This window comes from Tetrahymena thermophila, assembly GCF_000189635.1.
Source record: "Tetrahymena thermophila SB210 genomic scaffold scf_8253817, whole genome shotgun sequence".
Lineage (NCBI taxonomy): Eukaryota > Ciliophora > Oligohymenophorea > Hymenostomatida > Tetrahymenidae > Tetrahymena > Tetrahymena thermophila.
In genome coordinates, this window is record NW_002475927.1 from 98947 (window position 1) to 116565 (window position 17619).

General features: G+C 23.2%; 4 protein-coding genes across 4 annotated transcripts; 3 read left to right on the forward strand and 1 right to left on the reverse strand. All coding sequences in view use genetic code 6, as the record gives it.

Annotated features, from left to right (window-relative positions):
* Positions 1-19: 19 nt before the first annotated feature.
* TTHERM_000919649 (hypothetical protein) lies at positions 20-4716 on the forward strand (the record flags this gene model as incomplete). Its single annotated transcript, XM_012801035.1, has 3 exons — positions 20-649; positions 740-1161; positions 1275-4716. The coding sequence occupies exons 1-3, from the start codon at positions 86-88 to the stop codon at positions 4714-4716; spliced, it is 4428 nt and encodes a 1475-aa protein (XP_012656489.1). The 5' UTR covers positions 20-85.
* Positions 4717-7566: 2850 nt separating this feature from the next.
* On the forward strand, positions 7567-8745 carry TTHERM_00919650 (transmembrane protein, putative; the record flags this gene model as incomplete). Its single annotated transcript, XM_001027858.1, has 3 exons — positions 7567-7840; positions 8365-8392; positions 8520-8745. The coding sequence occupies 3 exons, from the start codon at positions 7567-7569 to the stop codon at positions 8743-8745; spliced, it is 528 nt and encodes a 175-aa protein (XP_001027858.1).
* A 603-nt stretch (positions 8746-9348) lies between these two features.
* Positions 9349-11576, forward strand: TTHERM_00919660 (hypothetical protein; the record flags this gene model as incomplete). Its single annotated transcript, XM_001027859.1, has 2 exons — positions 9349-10353; positions 10971-11576. The coding sequence occupies 2 exons, from the start codon at positions 9349-9351 to the stop codon at positions 11574-11576; spliced, it is 1611 nt and encodes a 536-aa protein (XP_001027859.1).
* A 1277-nt stretch (positions 11577-12853) lies between these two features.
* TTHERM_00919670 (hypothetical protein) lies at positions 12854-17106 on the reverse strand (the record flags this gene model as incomplete). Its single annotated transcript, XM_001027860.3, has 3 exons — positions 16405-17106; positions 16019-16264; positions 12854-15943 (listed from the first exon to the last, which is right to left on the reverse strand). Exons 1-3 carry the CDS (start codon positions 16870-16872, stop codon positions 12854-12856), a joined length of 3804 nt encoding a protein of 1267 aa, XP_001027860.2. The 5' UTR covers positions 16873-17106.
* Between the last annotated feature and the right edge of the window lie 513 nt (positions 17107-17619).

Genomic DNA, 17619 nt, shown 5'->3' on the forward strand with positions numbered 1-17619 from the left:
ATATTTCTTTGTATTTTAATTACTGATTTTAAGTAGAAAAAACAAATCTAAAAATTAAATATCAAACTAAAAATTTGAATAGAAAATGGAATTTGATCGGTCCAGTATTTCGCCTTTTTCTTAAAGGTCAAGTGATTCTCCTGCTCATATTAATATACCATAGCTGAATATTCGTAATAGATCATTTTCTTCACTAAAATCAATCAATTTAGGTAAAAATAGCAGTCCTAAATCAATGGAATAAGAAAATTAATATGTTTTAAGTGAGACAAAAAAGTTGCTTTAAAGGGGCAAATATAAAAAAGCATTTATTAATCTTAGAAGATATTTAATGGATTAAGAAATAAGTAAAAGTATTCAAATAGATTTTTATTAGTAAATTATACACATTTGTCACAAAATTATCAAAAAATACTTTAAGAAAACAACTCCAAAAATTTTAAGCAAAGTCCCTCCTTTGATGAGTATAATTTACTAATATCTTAATTAATGGGAGTCTTTTCTTGTAAGTTTGCAAAGTGAAGAAGATTGCAAAGATTTGATTTTTACCAAATAGGCTAGTGTATAAGAATAGGTTCTAATAAAAAAATAATCTCTTATGTAAAAAGATCTTTAGGAAGCAAAGACCACAGCATACAAATAATCTCAGGTAAACAAATAAATATAATTATTTATTATAATTTGATAACTTATTTATTAGATGGATTAATTTTTTAATTTTTTTCATTACAAAAATAAGTTTTAAGCTAATCACGCAAGAAACAAATAATAAGTAACCTAAAACAACTTTTCAGAGAGTTACGAGCAAGTTAAATTAGGAGAAGATAAGTAGAATAAAATATCTTAAAAAAATTTAATTGAATTTGATGAGCCTCTCCAAAAGATTAGTGATCATCAGGAATAAGATTAAGAGGAAGATGAGGAAGAAGAAGAGGAGGATAAATATGATCCTCTGATATTTATAAAAGATAAATTTCATTTGCATAGAGAATAAATGCTAAATCATTACCTCAAAACCCTATATTTAAGCTATTAATTTCATAAGCAAGTAAATTAACCTATGAGATCATTAAAATTTTTAATGAAAGGTTCAAGTATAGTGAGAGATTTTTTGAGTAATTTACTATTTATTTCAAGTGCAGACCTCTCATACATTGCAGCGTAAACTTTTTGAATATTACTTCATCATTATAATTTCCTCTAATAAAATTCATTATTTTATCTATTTCAGTACTTAATTTCATATATAAAATCAAAATTAAAAATTTTAATAGAACAATAGAACTCACAAGAGGAAATATACATTTAGAGTAAAATCAAATAGAGGAAGCTAATATAGCTTACGAATATGCTTTTTAAATGTAAAGAAATGCTATTGAAATTTGGTTTAAGAAGCTAGGAAGCTTTAGTAAACAAGACATACCAATTAAATTTGAAATTAAATGTGAAAAATGCATTACTCAAATTGTTTTAATTCTATTGGTTAAATCAAGTTGTTTTGAGATGCAAAACTAGTTTTCTAAAGCTCTTGAGACTATTTAATTAGCAAACTGGTTTTCAAATAAGCTGCTATTATATGAGTCATCAAGCTAATTAAAATAAAAAATAAATAATCATTACAATTTTCTTAAAGATAAATACGGAGATCTCTTATAAGAGGAAGCAGAAATTTAAAAAATTCTTAGGTAATTTGATGAATCTAAAAAAAATTTCATAGAATAAAAATAAAAAGAAGATTCTAGTAGAAAATAAAAATTAATTGATGATTTGAACTCTTATCTTTATAAAAAGGCTGAGTGTGAGTAGTTAAATAAAAATCTCAAAATTTTAGTGAAAAAACAAAATCCTTTAACTTAGAAGGATGAGTATAATATATCACTATAATTGATCTCCTCTTAAGATAATATCCATTAAGCTGATACCTAAGCTGTTAAGAATGGATTTGAATCATAGAAACCAAAATCTTTGAGCTAGATATTTAATTCAAACAATAATTCGAACCATGCACTTTAATACTAAAATTAAAGAAAGGAACCTTCTAAAAATTATTTATAAATTTTTAACTCGAAAGCTCAAAATAATAAAAGCCTTTCTGAAATTCCTAGTTTTTAAGACTAAACCACATAGATAACTACAGGATTAGCTACATCTAAACTATATGGGATTTAAAATAATCTAATGAATGGATAACACTAAAATAAAAATAAATCTTTTAGAGAAGGGTTTAATATAAATAATATCATGGATTATACTGACTTAGAATATGCTTAAAATAGTTAGATTCATTCAAAAAGATAATCATTTTCCACCCACGGAATAGATCTTAACTCAATAATAAATTTTGATTAGAATATCAATAATTAGAATTTATCAAATAACACGTAGCTATAACAAAAAAACTCAGCAGAAGATTAAAAATTAAATAGCAGCTTTAATAATTAAGGAAATTTTATATCTCCTATAGCATTTAATTAACATAAATATTTAAATTCAAATAATCAGTTAAATCCATCCTCGAAAAATTTCAATTCTGGAAACAATTCTAACAACTCTAGCTTTATAGGATTACATAACTAATTTAATGCCAATGTTGGTCCTAATTTATATTTAACTGACGCTTTTTAAAATAACTATGCCAATGGCTCTTAAGCAACATCGCCTAGGATATAAGATTTAAGCTAACTTACTTCAGATCAATAAAGCTTATTAAATAATCTCAACTTTTAAAACAAAATTTAGCTCTAAAGGAATTCTTTTTCTTAGGATTTATTAAAAACAAACAATGACACACACTTTGAATAACGTATTAGACCTTTTTCTGGTGTATCTAAAATAGAAGATTCACAGATAAGAAAAACTAGCTTATAATTAAAACAATAAAATTATGCAAAAAAATAAAATTTATCATTAAACTAATATGATTTAGATAAAATACAACAAAATGATAATCATCAATTAATTTAAAAACTAGGAAATAAAAACTATTTAAATGTCAACTTAAATTAAATATAAAATGCATCTCCCTCCTAAAATAATTTTAGTAAATCAAATACCAAGCTAGATAGCTAAAGAAGGTAAACTAGAATGACATAATCTCAGTCAAAAATTGCTTCATTTAATAATCTTAATCATTAATAAAAGCCAAATCACCATAAGTAAAAGGAAGAAATTAAAAAACACAAAGTTATTACAAATGACTTATATTTTAACAAGGATCCTCCTAAATTTAATGAAGAACCTGAAAAAATTGAACAATTAAAATAGAAATACAAATTTATGAGAGATGATGAAGATGATGTTAAAGAATTGCAGTAGAAATAGGAAGTAAAGTATAAATTTATGAAAATACCTTTAGATTAACGAAGAGATTTAATTGATCTTGATATTTGTATGAAGAAAGTAATTTAAGAATAACTTGTTTCATAAACTGACCATGCAAAGTATCCATATATGCACTGGCTTTGTGGAAAAACTTTATAATAGGTCAATATGGATAAAAAAGAGCTTTAATTTTCTAATTTAATGGTGCAATTTAAACAAAAAAATGGTAACGGTAAATCAATTCCTTAAATTCAATAAAAGGAAGATACTATGGTAGCTATATAAAGAGAGATTAAATAGTTTAACGAGTAGGCAACCATTTCTAGAATAAAAGAAAAGGTAAAATTCAACTAATCTGGAAATAAGATTCACGACAGTAAAGCATTTGAAAAAATATTTAATTCAAAGCCTGAGAGCTAATAACCTACAAAACCTGAATAACATCTTGATGTAGAAGCAAAATAAAATATAAATTTGAGATCTAAACTGATGTAAGCAGCTTAGAATCAAAAGTAAATAGATGAAGGATTAGCTTAAAGCTCTTTAGATGGTAAAAATTCAGACAAAAAAAGAGCTGTATCCTTATTAAGCAGTATTTAAGAATAAAAGTAAAACTAATAAATTAAAAACCGGTCTAATAATTCTGATCATAAAAAGATCAAATAGAACTAAAATATAAATATGCAACTAGTAGAAAATAGTGAGCAACAGAAGCTATTTGACTATTAGCAATAAATTGAAAAGGCTGATTATGCATTGAAGTAAATTGTACTCTCAAATGAGCAAGAAAGAGAAAACATCAATAAACAAATAGAGAATCTACAAAGCAAGCACACTAAAATAGGCGTAAAAGAATTAGTTTAAACTCTGACTAAAAAAGAAGAAGAAGCATATATATCACATAAATCAATTTTAAATGAAAACGATGAAACTGATATTACTCATTCATATGATGATTTGGATGTTAAATAAATCAGTAATAATAATAGACACTAAAAAATGAAATACTAATTAAATGCCTAAAAGCAAAATTCACAAAAAGATAAAATTCTCGCTTCATCAAAGACATTCAGCCATGTAAATCCAAATTATTTTAATTTGAGCTATTTGAAAAAAGAATTTGGGGATTAGCTTTATTCATCTGATCATAAGTAATCAAATATTGCATTTGAAGTTGATAAATTTTTGAATCTTGCTTGCTCAACTAAAAATCTTTCACAATAAAGAATGCTCAAGTAAAACTAATTTAGCTTTGCAGAAGCCGCTTTACTAGCTAAGTTAAAAAATATGGATAATAGTGGGGGGAGCTCTACAAAGCATGGAAATAAAAACGGGAAAGCAACAGGAAGCATGCCAAGAAGATATACACTTCTTTCCTAGTAAAAAAATGTTTGATTAAAATGTAAAAATTTGATAAATAAACAAGTAAATCACATTTTTTGATATTTATTAAGAAATAAATATGTTAATTAGTATATGAGTTGAGTGGTATACTAAATAGTATTTTGGTAAAAATAATATTTTGTTATAGTAAATTACTTTTGAATTTTATAACTATATCTTATTTATCAGTAAATTTTAATACAACTTTATCCATGAAATTTCTATGAAATAAGTATGTGTCAATATTTAATCACAAATCTGAAATATTTTTTTGTAAATCAAGTATTATCATCTGTAATTATAAAAAAATATTGTAAGGACAAAAATCAAAGAGTGGAAGGAAATTGATTCGTCTTTCAAAAATATGAAATTACTATATTATTATAAATTTATAATGAAAATTTGATATTTAAAAGCATTTATCAGATATAAAATCTAAAAAAAAATTCACAGTTTTTTATTATTTTTGATTAATCAAGTAACTTAATTTTTATAATCCTCTATTTATGTAAATTGGTAAAATATATCTTATAATTTAAAATAAAATGAGTTAAAATACTATTGAATTTTTTAAGCTCATCGTTTAGAAATACTTATTTGTATATTTTTAAAAAGCTAACTCTATATTTTTTAAGACTATTGATTAGCAAAATTAGAACTGTTCATTTCTTGAAGAGGATTTTATTAACTAATTAATTATCTAGCTGCACATTATATTTTTCACGATATATAGATTACATAAAATCAAAATTTTAATAATCAAACTTTAATGAAACAAGAGTAGAATTGTGGTTATTTTCAAATAGATAACTAAATCTATTTGAAAAAACTAAGATAAAAGGAATGAAAGAGTAATTAACCTAATTAGATAATTTTTTTTACAAAATAAATAAAAAATTCCCCATTCATGTTGAATATAAGATCACCTACAGAATTAGCAGTATAAGGACATCAATTTAAATTAAGAAAGTAACTTAAATTTAATACTTTCTGGCCATTAATATAAAATTAGGTTTTTATTTTGTAAAATATGCAATTAAAAGTCATTTACAAGCAGATTTTTTTATTAAATTTAACATTGAAAAATTTAATTTTGCAATTTTAGATTGATTTATTCGTAATATCTGAATGTTTTGATCAAGTATCCTTGATTAAATGAATAAATAATAAATATCTCATAAAGAGAAATATTTAACAGAAAAAAATCAACAATTTTATATTCAAAAAATCATTTCCATTTTTATCTTCATATTTTAAAATAACTATTTGAGAAATTCAGTAATAATTTAGTTTTCTGTCGATATTTTAATTTACATTTTTTGTTTATAACTTACATTAAGTTCGAGTCTTTGCTTTTTAGTTTGCATATTTTGAAAATTGGGAACAAAATGATCTAATTAAGTTGAAAGATATAAGTAGGTAGGTACTATTTTATTTACAATCAAAACGAATTTTTCAATATAATCTGTAGCAAACCTTTTCTAAATCATTTTACACTAGCGGCTCTTTAGAGATAGTTTTAAATAATATAGAATATTTTGAACTAAAATTTGTAAATATTTATTTAAAAATACGAAGTAAAACTAGTGGTAAATCAACTTTTTTCTTTAAATTAAAAAATATTCCTTACTTTATGGAGAAATTATTAGCATAACTTAAAATTTTAAGAAGGAATTAATCATAAATTCAAAATAGGATTTCCAGTATAGATCTTTCTCGATTAGCTTCTACATCTTACAAATTATAGACCATCATATTTTATAACTTTTTTTAATATGCTTAATAATTTTTTTCAAAATAAGATAGATAAAATAAGACTAATAAAAACTATATTCAAACAAACTATGGTTTCTTCAAGCAAAGATTAATTATATTTTCTTAATTTTAAATTATAGGGTTCTAAATAATTTACAGTTGTATTGGGAAAAAGTATTCAAATAAAATGTGTATCATATTTTTTCGCCTTTAGCAAAGGAACTTTTTTTGTAATGTAATACTTAATTAAATTTTTGAAATTAAGAAACAGTTCAAATCGCACCTTTCTTTTATCTTAATTTAATAAATGGAATTTCTTGGTTTGATTGGCATAAAAATTATATATTTATTCAAATTTTATAGATTTAAATTATAATCTTTATGATCTTTTTTTACCTTTCACCTGATTTTAGCTTTTTTAGCTTTATTAATTGAAATATAGCCAAAAACTTAAACCCTAATGTCTGCCTGATACAACAGATAACAAAATGAGAATACCTCACATATTTGAATACTCATCTGCACGCAATGAAAAAAATATAAATGATCTTTTCATAGATTATTAATTTTACTATTTATTAGCTTACATGCTTTTTTAATTGATTTGTAATTGATGATACAACAAAAATATAAATTTTTTTTCTAGTTTATTGGCAAGTCATTTAAGTAATTAATAGATCGTATTAACAGAAAGTGATGAGAGATGCAGTTATATAAGTAAAGTCTGGGTTAAATCGATATCCTTTAAAAATTTAACAAAAATATCTAAAATTTAGTTAAAAAATAGTTAAGGATATTTGAGGATGGCTAATAGAACATGTTGTAATTTCAATTTTTTAATTGATGAAAAAAAATATGTTTCTTTCAAGCTTGTCTAGGAAAATCTATGACTAATACTTGAAGTTGAAAATAAAAAAGTAATTAATATTATGTATGAAAAAATTAGTCAGAGTTTCTTTAAACCTGATGTAGATTTGTTATGAACCAGAAACATAAGGTAAGGAGATTTAAATTAATGTATGGAAACTGGTACATTGATTTCTTTTTACCCAAAAAATAAAAACTCGAGAAAAAAAACACTTTTACTTGATTTTTATGTTTAAATAGATGGGGGATATTTAAATAAATTAAAATCGAGATTTTCTCTATTGCTTGTATAAAAAATACACTACCCATTATTATAAGTATGCCAACAGTAGTACTATCACCTCTATTAGTTTTTCACTTTTATATCACTTTCCTTTCATATTAAAGTAAGCCAAATTTTTTGTTATATTTTATACAAAGAAATGCAGCTAATTTTTTAATGTTTAAACTGAAATCATTATCACTGAGAAGAAGAAAGACAATTTATAATTAAATATAGCTACTAAATGCGCTTGTAATTGTTGAATTGGTGAAATAATAATATTTTTTACATAGAAAGGCTCTCATTAAGATTTCTTTATTTTCACTTGCTTTAATTTGAACTAAAGTTTTATAATTTGTAATTTCGCTAACATTATTTCTTTATTGCGATCTATAAATAAAATAAGGAATTACCACAATTCATTCACTCTAAGCTCTTTAGAATTCTTAGAAGTTTTTAATTTTATCTTTCATTTGCAATAATATAAATGAATTTCAGTCTTTTTCTGAATTTTAAAAAAAAGATAGATTTTTAAGTTTAAATTTGATAACAAAAAAGCAAAAATTTAAATGTATTTTTATAATTAATGTACCAAAAAATTAAAAAGTAAAAAAACTGTATTTTATCATAAATAAACACACAACAATAATACACTCTTTCTGAAAAATAAGTAGCTTTAATTTTATCATGAAAGGATTTTCAGCAATTTTTAGCAACTATCAGTGAAAAGTATTCTTTTTTGTATGATTAAAAATATTAGCTTTCTTTTTTTTTAGTTTTTTTGTAAGTTGATGAGCGAAGTGTGTAAATTAAAGTAAAAGAATAAATTTTCATGAGGTTTTATAAGATTTAATTATGAGTAAATGAAGATACAATTCTGAAGGTAGTGAAATGAAATTTATAAATTTGAAGAATTTATTGATTTTTATAGCCTAACATTCATGGTCAATTTAAATATCAATTACCAAAAGTAAAAACAATTAAGAAATTAAGTTAGTAAGTTTTTAATGATAATAATAAAAAATTAGGCAAATGAAAGAGGTGGGAATTAAAAAGATATTTAAAGGTTGATGGATGGACAGATAGAAAAAGAATTAAATGGTAAAGAAAAAAATCAATCAGCTAACAAAAAAAGACTATATGGTAAAAAGAGGTGAATAGATACAATAAATTAAAAACAAATGATAGATTAATAATTTCGAATTGATGATACCAAAATATTTACATATACTATTATGGGGATTTAATTAAAGTAAAATTACGATATTTAATACCTTTGCTAAGAGTTTGTTAAAAAAAGTCAATTATCTGATCGATAAATCAGTCTACAAACAATTCTTTACAAAAAAAGAAAATATATAAATAATAATTAAATAAAACTAAAAATTCTCAAAAAAGAAAGAAATCTTTGAGTATCAAAACCTAAAAATATCAATCAATTAACTAATAAATATTGCTTAAATAAATACACAAAAAAACAAACAAGCTCATTTTATTTCGTATTCACATTGAATAAAGGAATATACCGAACACTTTTTATTTGCTTTTTCACTTATTTTGTTTCAGGTTCAATCAAACAACCTCCTTATATTTCTTGTTGGCTACCTCAAAGAACTATTTAAAGTATATTCTTCAACCAATTAGGGCTTTACGACAAATTTAAAGGGTTATAGAAAAACTTCATTTCTGAAATCTACAAAATTAGCTGAGTAAATTGTTATACTATTTTGAAATTTGCTGATTTACAATAAAAGAACCAAATGAGTATCCCTTCATTAATGGAAATCAATATGCTCTAACACTCATAATTTTCACCTGCAACAGACCTGCTAGCAAAAAGTCTACAGAATATATAAGCCAGTTCATAATTATAAAACAATATTTTGCTTTAATAACAAGATTCCTCCACACAATCCTCTTCTTCCTCTCTTTAATAATCATTTTTGGGATAAAATTCTTTTTTATAATAGGCTATTAACAATATATCAACCTAACCCTTAGCATAAACTTCTTAATAGTAATTTTAAATTCAATAAGCTTTGTAGCCTTAGTTTAACCCCTACTTATAAAATCTTAGTCTAAATGACATCTAATTATTAAAAAATTCATTACAATAATCTTAATAAGTTTAGTAAAATAACCTATACAATCTCAATAAAAACTAGAATTTAACTTTTAATCCACTGTTGAAGAAGGAAGATAATGGTTTATCTTTTGGATAAAATCAACTTTTCTAAATTTAAGATTTAAATACTGACTAAATGAATTAACAACTATTATAAAGCTAACTAATCTAGCTAAAAAATAAGCAACTACTAGAAAATACATAATTGCCCTTAATGCACTTATTACAATAGCAATAACAACAATAACAGCAATAAATATAATAATAGTAATAACAACAGTAATAAAATTAATAAATGTATAATATGCTTTATGCCTAACAGCTTCTTGCTTAATAATAAATACATTAATAGCAGATTTTAAATCCTAGAAATACAATAGAATAAAATGAAATTCTTTTTAGAAATAACCGCATACTCTCTAACTAGGGCTTACAAAGTGATTAGGTTTCTTCAGAAATGCGCTTCTTCAACAAAAAATAAGAAGCTTGTATTCAAGATAAAGCAATATGCTTTGAATCTCCAAATTTATCCTGTACAACACTTCCCGCTGCTAGAAATTCTTTTTCGAATATCTCGTAATCTACTTCCTCTTCATAAATTAATCTAGCTCTCTATCCTTAGACTTCACCTTTAATTTAGGTAATTTAATTGATAATAAAATAGAAAGATATAATTCTTGTTGGCATTCTAATTTCAAAATTATTTATTTATTGATTTGAGTAAAAATGGTATAGGAAATAAAGGTCAAAATATTTAATTATTTATTTATTTACTCTATCACTCTCCCCACTCACTTCTTTTAGATAGACATTAATTTTGTAGACAAAATTTCTCAGAAATTTTAATTAAAAGTGAACCAAATTTTAATTTTATTTCCTAGTTAATTAATATCAAAGTTGTAAATTATGGCTAGGTATCACACTAATTAAATAATTTCTAACACTTTGTTAAATTTTTAACCCCACCTGCTTTTTATCATAACTCATTTTAAAATTGGATCTAGAAATAGAATACCAAACAAACAAACTAACTAACACATATCCTTATTTCAGAAACTTTTCTATTACAGTCTATTTTTTGACACCTTCAACATATTCATTTTGACAAATTAATAAATTTGTGAGATTTTAAGTAAAAATTATCTTTTCATTTTTCACTCCTGCATGAATGAATGCCATTCATTTTCTAGCGATTTTTATTTCTAGTTTAAATTTTTGTAAAATAAATATTAAATAAGAATTAATTTTATAAAATAGAATATTAAATCAGAACAAGGTACTCAATATCCTCAATTGAATTTTCTTGTCCTTTAACAGTTATAATAATAACAGCTTAGTTCATATCCACAAATTTAATAAAACTAGCTCTAATTTAACAAGTTAGGATAATAAAAAATAGACTTCCCATCTTACAACGAGGAATCTCGCAACTCTAAGCAAAAGAAGAAGTCAAATCCTAAGAGAAATACTATCAAAAATTTAGGAAATTAAATAATATCCTTCATGTGTAATAAGAAATCGATAAAAATAATACAAAAAATACCTTAGATTGAATTCGAAGAAAAGGAGTTTGACGAATTTAAGAAATTTTGTGAATAATACAAAAATAAGATGTTGAAAATAGCTGATTTGAGAAATATATGGATTTCAAACAAATAAAATGTAGATGATAAGACCTCAAAGTATCACAAAATAATTAGAGTGCTCTCTAGATTCTATTTAAATAATGAAGCGATTCCAAAATTATTAACATCAAATAAACTTAAAGACAGAAAAATTCATCTATCAATAAGAAGAATACTAGTAGAAAAGTTAAAAGACCCTGAATCTTTTACAACCTTAAACTAATACTCAAAAAAATGAAAAAAATTTTGTATCATTATTTAATAACTCATTCAATAATAATAAATCAAAAATAAACAAAAAATTTGTTGCTGGTCTTTTAAAAAAATGTAATTTTCAACTGAAATTCATAGAATTAATAAAAATGTAAAAAGAAACAATTTCTTTGCTAAAGTATCATTTATAAAATTTAATTAATATATTATGATCACTCTGGCTGATATAATAAAAGCGAAATGAGATTGGTTGGTTAAAATTCAATTGAATGAGTTGCCAAGTGAGAGTAATTACACCAAAATTCATAAATTAATTAAGAGAATAAGTGTAACAATCATTTAGGCAATTATTATCCAAAAATTTCAAAGATTTTCAATTTGATGATGCTTCAGCTCAAATAAGTTTCTTTAGGAAATTCTATTAATCAATTATCATCACCAAAAGAGCTAACAACAGATCAACATTAAAATGTATGTAGGTACTTTATAACTAATATTAAAATAATTAATATTTATTAAAATAACAAAACTTATAATAATAAAAATTACTTTACCCTATTTAGGGATTAATAAACTACATTATTTATATACTTTTATTTCATAATATATACATATATAAATAATATACAAATCGTTTTGGGATTTATTTAATTAAGTAAAAAATATCTTCATTTAGCCAAAACATATTTTTTGTAGATATTACAAAAATAAATTGTTTAGAAATTACAATTTAATTAATTTACATCATTTTTTCTATTTTTTGATTATTTTTTTGGAAAAATTCAAAAAGTTATTATCATCAATAAAATAATTGGTGTTAGTAAAAATGTAATTGCATAATTATTCTTATCCAAAATCCTCAGTTCAAATTGGTACTAGTGAAAAATGATCAAAGAATGAATATCAAACTATTATTCTAAACTTGTATTTGAATTTTAAAATTTATTAAAAGAAAATACTTTAAAATTTATTTGCAACACTTAAAAATAAAATTTTAGTTTAAATTGACTAATCGTAGTCTTAAGCAAAAAAACTACTATGTAATTATAAGCTTTTTATTCTAAAAAATAATTAATTTAACTAAGAAAAAATTGATTGATCATATTTAATTAATGAAAAAAAATAAAATTTAAAATACGTAAAAGATATATAAATTTACTTATTTACTTTCTTATAAACAATTATGATATATAAAATTTAATTTAGTAATTTTTTTAAAAATGTTTTACAAAACTATTTTAGTTACTTTTTAAATCTTCAAATAAATTATTAATGTTTTTTACTTTCTAAAAAATAATCTTTTCAAGAGATTTCATCAGATTCCATAGGACTGAATTAAACTATAGGAGAATATAATGGAGATTAATCGTCATATTAGGACTAATTTTATTCATCCAAAGAAGAGACATTGTCAATTTAATATGATCTTTCTATAGGATTGTATATCTAGTTTTCATAAGATTTTAAATAATTATTATGTTTACTATTTTATGGTTCGTCATCAATAATTTAAAATTTTAAGCGCTTTGTGCTTGAACTTTGCTAATATTTGTCACTGTTCTACTGCTCTTCTCTAATTTTTCTTTCGAGCTGCTCTCTTAGGGAGTTGCTAAATTCGATTTATTATTGAATTTACTCTAAACCTTAAGATATTTCACTTTATAGTTTGAAATTATTAACACAATCTTATTATTATGGTTATTGAATTTTGCTTTTATTTAAAACTCTTTCATCATTTTGCATGAAAGTATGTGGGTTAGAATAGTTAGTATTTTTTGAGGATGTGTTAGTGTTCCTAAAGTTTAAGGACTGCTTACTGCTATTAATATTAATTTATTCTTCAAAAGGTGTAGAAGTATCTAAGCTATTTTGCTTTTAATTATATGCTGACTAATAATTTTATTAATATGGTCTTATCAAGGAATTGTGACGAGCTATTACTGATTACTAATTTGGTTTTTAAGGAACTTGGAATGGGTCTTAAGATGATTAGAAATTATTTTAGATTTTCAATTAACTTTAAGAAAATTCTGATTAAAACCTTTCTGAGTATCTTCCATGTCTCTGTTAATTGTTATTATTTAAATTAACATCACTCAAAAGAGTATTATAATTATTAGGTTGTTGCAAATTTGGATTCTAATATTAATTATATTAAAATTATGTATTATTAAAGTGTCTCTAATTGTTAAAATTGTTATAAACTTAAGATTATTATTAGCTATTTTAAATATTGCTAGTTTTCATTTATAAATTTATTAAGCTTAAATCTTTTTTATTTGATAAAGTTGAGTTTTATGATTGGAAAGCACTCATACTTTACTAAAATGACTAAGATTCTTAGCTTCCTTCAAATTTACTATTATTATTTTAAGATTTTTATTCATATTCAAATTGGCTATGAATATTATTTTTCATTTAATTTATTCCAAAATTGTTATTTTTTACAATTTAGTTTTAATTAAAATTATATTATTGAGATTTTAATTCTGAGTTTGTATAAGCACCTTCATAAATTTAGTTTGTTTTTAATTTCTTTTTAGTCTGATTAATTGTGATTCCATTTGAAAAATGCTGAAGATCAGGAGACTGGTCCCTTTCAAATTGTTAAACAGCTTCTTATTTATTAGGTGAAATAGCTGTATTTAAAATTTTAGATGAATAGATACCTGTTTTCTAGTTGTACCCTAAAGAGTCTTTCAACAGATTTGGTTAATTTATATTACTACTTTGCTTATTTAGATTCTATTATTAATTGCTTTTCATTTAGCTTAGCAGATTCTGAAAATTAGATTCTTTGTTAAACTTTGTGTCTGATAACTGCTATTGTTTACCTTTCTCAGCAGAGTTTTATAATTATGAATTTGTTCCTTTGAATTGACCTTTTTTATTTGCAGGGTTGCAGCTTGAGTATTAGAATTGCTTTACACTACTACTTTGATCAGGATTTACATCATTAAGCTTTATCATACTTAACTTTTTTTCTTCTTCAACTTACTTTAGCTTAAGTTACATCTGCTCTTACTCAATTAAATCATGCTATTACCTAAGTTTTTTCAATTTTTTTGAAAGCCTTTTTCTTAATCTTTTTTCTTTTTTTCTATCTACTTCTTAACCATAAGTTTACTGTATTTGGGACTGTCCTTCGTTTTGAAGTGTTTAAAAACTTTTTTATGCAGAAGATTAAAATCCATTTAAGTTTAAATTTTAACCACATTTATTATAATTCTATCTATAGAAGCTTTACTAGTTGTTATTCTCTTTATCTTATTCATAAATTTCTTCTCCAAACTAAATTAGATCTTCATCTTTTTCCAGAAAATCGTTACTGTCATAATCTTCATTATCATACAATGTGACATTATCATCATCTTCTTCTTCATCATCTTATTAGCCCAATTTTTTTAAATTAAAATCTTCTTATCCAATTTATCTCCTTTCTTTTGCTAAAAACTATCCTCTATCAATCAGATCGTAATCTTCGTTATCAAGCCATTCAATATTATTTTCTTAAATTATTTCTTTTGCTGTTTAGTGTAACTCATCTTCAGCATTTTAAGGCTTGCTAATTGGGGATAAATTACCACCAATATTTTTAATTTTGCTACTATTCTCTGATAATTTAGGCGTAAAATTATCAAAATTTAAACTATCTGTTTAAAATTTCATCTATATCTTACTTTTTTGGTTTTCCAAATCTTCATTTTTATTGGCTGGAACATTTTAGCTGTTTGTTACAAAAACAATATTGCTTGTTTAATTTGTTGTTTATATAAAAACTCTTTTTTCTTGAGGGGATATTTTTTTAGAACTTGATGATTAAGGAAATACTGAACTAAAAGCTGGAGGAGCTTCTTTTTTCTTATAAGAATTTATCGAGGCAGAATCATTTTCATTAGCTACTGATTAAGGAGTTTAGCATTTCACTGCAGAAAGAATACTATATCCTTTTATTGCACTGTTTGCAGCTGATTTATTATTCAAATTATCACTTTTTAACTTTTAGTCGCTATAAACATATGAGTTTGTTTGAGCTGTGCTTAAATTACCAAGCTTTAAATTAGAAAAACCACCACTATTATTTTAATTAAAATTTTATTTTGATGCTGTAGGAGTGGAGTTGTTATTTATAGCAGGATTTAAATTTTGAATTTCTACAAGTCTCTGCTTTGTTATATTCTGCTACTATGTGTTATTTTCCTATTCAGAATGTTATTCTTATTAATTCTTACCACTCTTCGCGCCAGATGAAAAAAGTTTTGATATTTAATCAAATGCATTAAGATCTAATGTTTTAGTATTTTTTTCCTGGTTTAAATTTTCTGTGGATTGTTTATCATTATTTTATTGAGCTTACTTATTGCTCTACTAAATGTATTCATTCAGCTTTTGCTATTTATTATTAAGCAATAAATTTAAATATTTTATCAATCATACTTAAAATGAATCAAAAAAACAGTAAATTACATGAATGTGATATGAAATGTCTCTATCAAACAATTGAATTATTTTCTATGTTTCTTAATTTAACTTTGCAAAAATAAAGTCTAATTCTTTTAATTATATGTCTTCTTCTTTCTTAGTAACTTCGTACTGCTTCATAACACTCTGATTCTTTTACAAACCTTCTTAAACTTCTTTAAGCAAAACTTCAAATTCAGCCTAATTTGAGTAATTATTCCCCTCTAATGTGAATATTCTTTACATAATAAACTTTAAATTTAAAACAATTAAAATCAGAATTAGTTTCTATAATAAAAATAATATTAAATTTTATTTTGCTATCCACTTAAAATATTAAAATACTCATTTTGTTAAGATTTTTAATATGCAGTTTATTATGATTAAATTACCTCTTATTGTTGAAGATTCTATGTAATGAGGCGTTAATTAAGAGCTTTGTCACTGCTTTCACTTAATTCTTTTAGTTTTATTAGTTAAGTATAATTAGATATCTTTTAGCTTATCTTTGATAAGCATTGCAAAATATTATTTTTCTTTTATTCGTAAACATTATAATTAGGAGATTGTTTGTTAATGTCATAAATATTAGATTTAGATTCAGATTTTGCTTATTTAATAAACTACTCTATTGAAATCACTTAGTGGTTTTAATGGCTACTCTAAACACACTTGCAGCATAATAAAATAGAATTAGAGGACATCATTTTGCCGGTAGACTTTTTCCCATTCTAAGATGATACATTCTCTATAGACTATTTACAATTTTTATCTACACATAAATGAGTTATTGGCTGATTTCCATGTAAAACATTCATTTCACATTTAAAATTTATAAATTTTTGAAAAAGCTAGTTCATATGATAATCTTCAACTATCAGATTGTTATAAGATGAAGGTATTCGATTTACTGATGATATTTTTGTTAATAAACACTTTTTTATAAAGAAGAGTATTCTTCTGCAGCCTTTATTCTTAGTCTCTTTCCTAAATTTGATGCGCGAATTTTGAATTTAAATAATAATTAAATGATTCTGTGTTTTAATTAACAGGATCGATTATCTTAATTGTTTTCCTTATTTATATTTTATTAATAAAAATCAATTTTGATATTGATTTACTAAATACTATAATCATTCTTATTAAAGAATGAATGCTTGCATCAATAATTTTAAAAACTAAATGTTCAAACAAGTTTATGAATATCTTTTATTCAAATTATAATGAATGTAAAATTTTGGCAGTATAATAAATTATTATTAATTAATTTTATTGATACTATTTTTTTGCTCATCATTATTAAGAGTGTTCATTCTTTCATTTATATTTATAAGCATTATGTTTATTAATATAATTTAATTGTTAAATTTTGTTCCTTATTTTTGTATTTTAGTGTAGGATACCAAAGATTTAATATTTTAATAGATAATTTTATTTTTTGTTAAGAAACGTAAAATTAATATTTAAAATTATTTCACTTTTTTTATGTAATAAGTAAACTATAATTTTCAACAATCAATAATATTTAAATTAATTCTACTTTTCTACTATTTTTTGCTTTCTTAGCAAAAACATAAAAATATAAAATAAAATAAATTTTAAAATGA